Below are 2535 nucleotides of genomic sequence, written 5' to 3' on the forward strand. Positions count from 1 at the left end.
GTTTACAATTAATAAAAAAGTTTTGTACTAGTTTTAGACTTGCTCTATAAAGGTGAAAGCTCACACAAATAAAGACATTTTGGTACATGGGGTCACCTGCCTACCGAGTGCTACATGTGTATTATTTGAAAGTGTAGACAATATTTGAAAGGAACTTTAAGGTATATTTTTGTTTTCTTTAATAATTCAAATACAAATTTTTGGTCTTTATTTTACCACATTTATAGCATACAAAAATAGAAATTGATAGCAGAAGTTTTGAGGACGACGTGGCGCATTATGCAAACACTAATTTTTAGTAAAATAACATTCTAATTAATACATAATTCGTCTTATTATATTTCACTTATAGATATTAATACATAAGTTTGACTATTTCCATGAAACCTTACATATCTTTTGTACATTGTTGCGTTTGTTTAGCTGATCTAGTGAAAAACGAGCTAATATGTATAAAAGCAAAACTCTAGTGTTAAACTAAAAATAAAGCAAATTATTTACTGTAGCAATTCATTCCTCTTTTATTGGCACGTTGCACGAGAAACTTGGTAACGGACACAAGTTTTTAAATGCAGATATACAAACATATCATAACGACTATCACTTCGATAAAAAAAAAAGAACAACTGTCTAAATATAAAAAAACTTGATTGGTATCCGTTCGGCTCATTACGGTATTGACGTGGTACTACATTCACTATATATCTTACAATATATATATATATATATATATATATATATATATTCAATTGCGAATACAATTTCAACTTATATACTTTATTGCGAATGCACATTCATTTAACGACGCAACATAGATTAAATAAACATTTTATAAGGACATACTACAAAATAAAAAAAAACTTGTAAGGTGGTCAATAAAAAAGATTAGTAACTTAAAACCGTGAATACTTTAGACAAAATTCCAAAGTAAACTAAGTTTAGCAAAAGAAAATGTTTAGAATTTAATTTAAACAGTTAAGAACTTTTAAGAGTCTAATATGAAAAGAAATTAAAAGTTAAAAGACTTAAAAAGTATAAATCATAAATTAAACTTTTTGTTATGGTTTAAGCGTTCAAAACCCGACTGACCAAAAATGATGATTGATTTAAACATTTTCAATGTTTCAAACAAATCTTAAACATTCATAACTATTACATTATTACCAGAAGTTTTGTTTCTTGTTACATCACACTAACACCCGTCTAGTACATATCACGCTAACACACGTCTAGGACCACAAAATATGTGATACATAAAAACATATCACGCTAACACCACAAGATATGTGATACATAAAAACATATCACGCTAACACCCGTCCAGTACCACAAAATATTTGATACCAAAAAACATTCTACGGTAAACCTGGAAAGGAAGATAAAAAAAAGAGCACCATCACAATAACCACATATTTAACCAAAGATCAACCACTTTTTCATTAAAAAACACCACTTAACATCATTTAGTGATGAGTCAAACATAAAAATTCAAAATACACAACATAATTCAAATAGTATTGTGAAGTCATAATATATAATAACACGACACGATATTACATCAGCTAAGCAACCTTGAAGTGTGGGTCCACCTCCACCCTCCCAACACCCGTCTCCGCCACTTTCGCCCCCTCAACCTCCCCAACCACCACCCCATCCACCTCTCTAGCCACCCTCACCTCCTCCTCCTCACTAACATAATTCGGGTCCTTCTCGTCCACCGCGGGCGGTGCAGGGTCCAATTCATCGTTCACCATACCCCCAGGGCCATCCCAAGTGTACTTCCCACCACGGCCACCTTTAGATTGCTTGTCGATTGGAATCCCGTCCCGCGGATGCCGGTCGAGCCGGTGCAACCCTTTATCTATCAATTTCTTCTCTATGTGCTTCAAAGTATCAATATTGTGAGTTTGCACTTCCATTTTCTCCACTAGTTTTCGGCCTTCTTCATTAGCACTTATTGCTCGGATTGTCACGGGCTCTTCTTGCTTATTATTGTCTATATGTTTTGCTTTGTTCATGATGTTATGTTATGTTATCTTATCCAACTATGGATGTGTATACCTACATGGTGATTAAATAGGTGGCACACTGCAAACTAAAGAGAGTGCTATAAGGTGGTAGAATGCTCCGCCAGATGTTAGCTATTTGCTACGTGTTAGTTTCTACATGTCACAAGACCTTTCTCGATTATTCAATGGATATATTCTTTTGTCCACATGCTTCCCTCTATATTACTTTAAATTATTTATATATATATATATATATATATATATGGTTTGAATCAAATATAAATGAAATTAACGTGCTAAATGTGAGAATCAAGTATAGTAATTATATATAAAAGTAAAGTAATTATGTAAATATATCATAGAGTAATACATAATTACTCTATTTATATATATAATTACTCTACTTGATTTTCACGTCTAGCACGTGAGTTTCATTTGTACGTTAACTTTCCCATATATATATATGTGTGTGTGTGTGTGTGTGAGGGATCCGGTACAAATAAAATTAACATACTAAACATACAAA

General features: G+C 32.3%; 1 protein-coding gene across 1 annotated transcript; it reads right to left on the reverse strand.

The window, feature by feature from the left end:
* Positions 1 to 1562: 1562 nt before the first annotated feature.
* LOC143548735 (uncharacterized) lies at positions 1563 to 2018 on the reverse strand. Its single transcript, XM_077039827.1, has one exon. It carries the CDS (start codon positions 2016 to 2018, stop codon positions 1563 to 1565), a length of 456 nt encoding a protein of 151 aa, XP_076895942.1.
* Between the last annotated feature and the right edge of the window lie 517 nt (positions 2019 to 2535).

The sequence above is a fragment of the Bidens hawaiensis genome, unplaced genomic scaffold (assembly GCF_021521415.1).
Source record: "Bidens hawaiensis isolate Kalapana, Puna unplaced genomic scaffold, B.hawaiensis_p1.1 tig00015244_1, whole genome shotgun sequence".
NCBI classification, from domain to species: domain Eukaryota; kingdom Viridiplantae; phylum Streptophyta; class Magnoliopsida; order Asterales; family Asteraceae; genus Bidens; species Bidens hawaiensis.

Coding starts and splice junctions, on each gene's coding strand:
- LOC143548735 (XM_077039827.1), bottom strand. CDS start 2,018: ATGAACAAAGCAAAACATATAGACAATAATAAGCAAGAAGAGCCCGTG.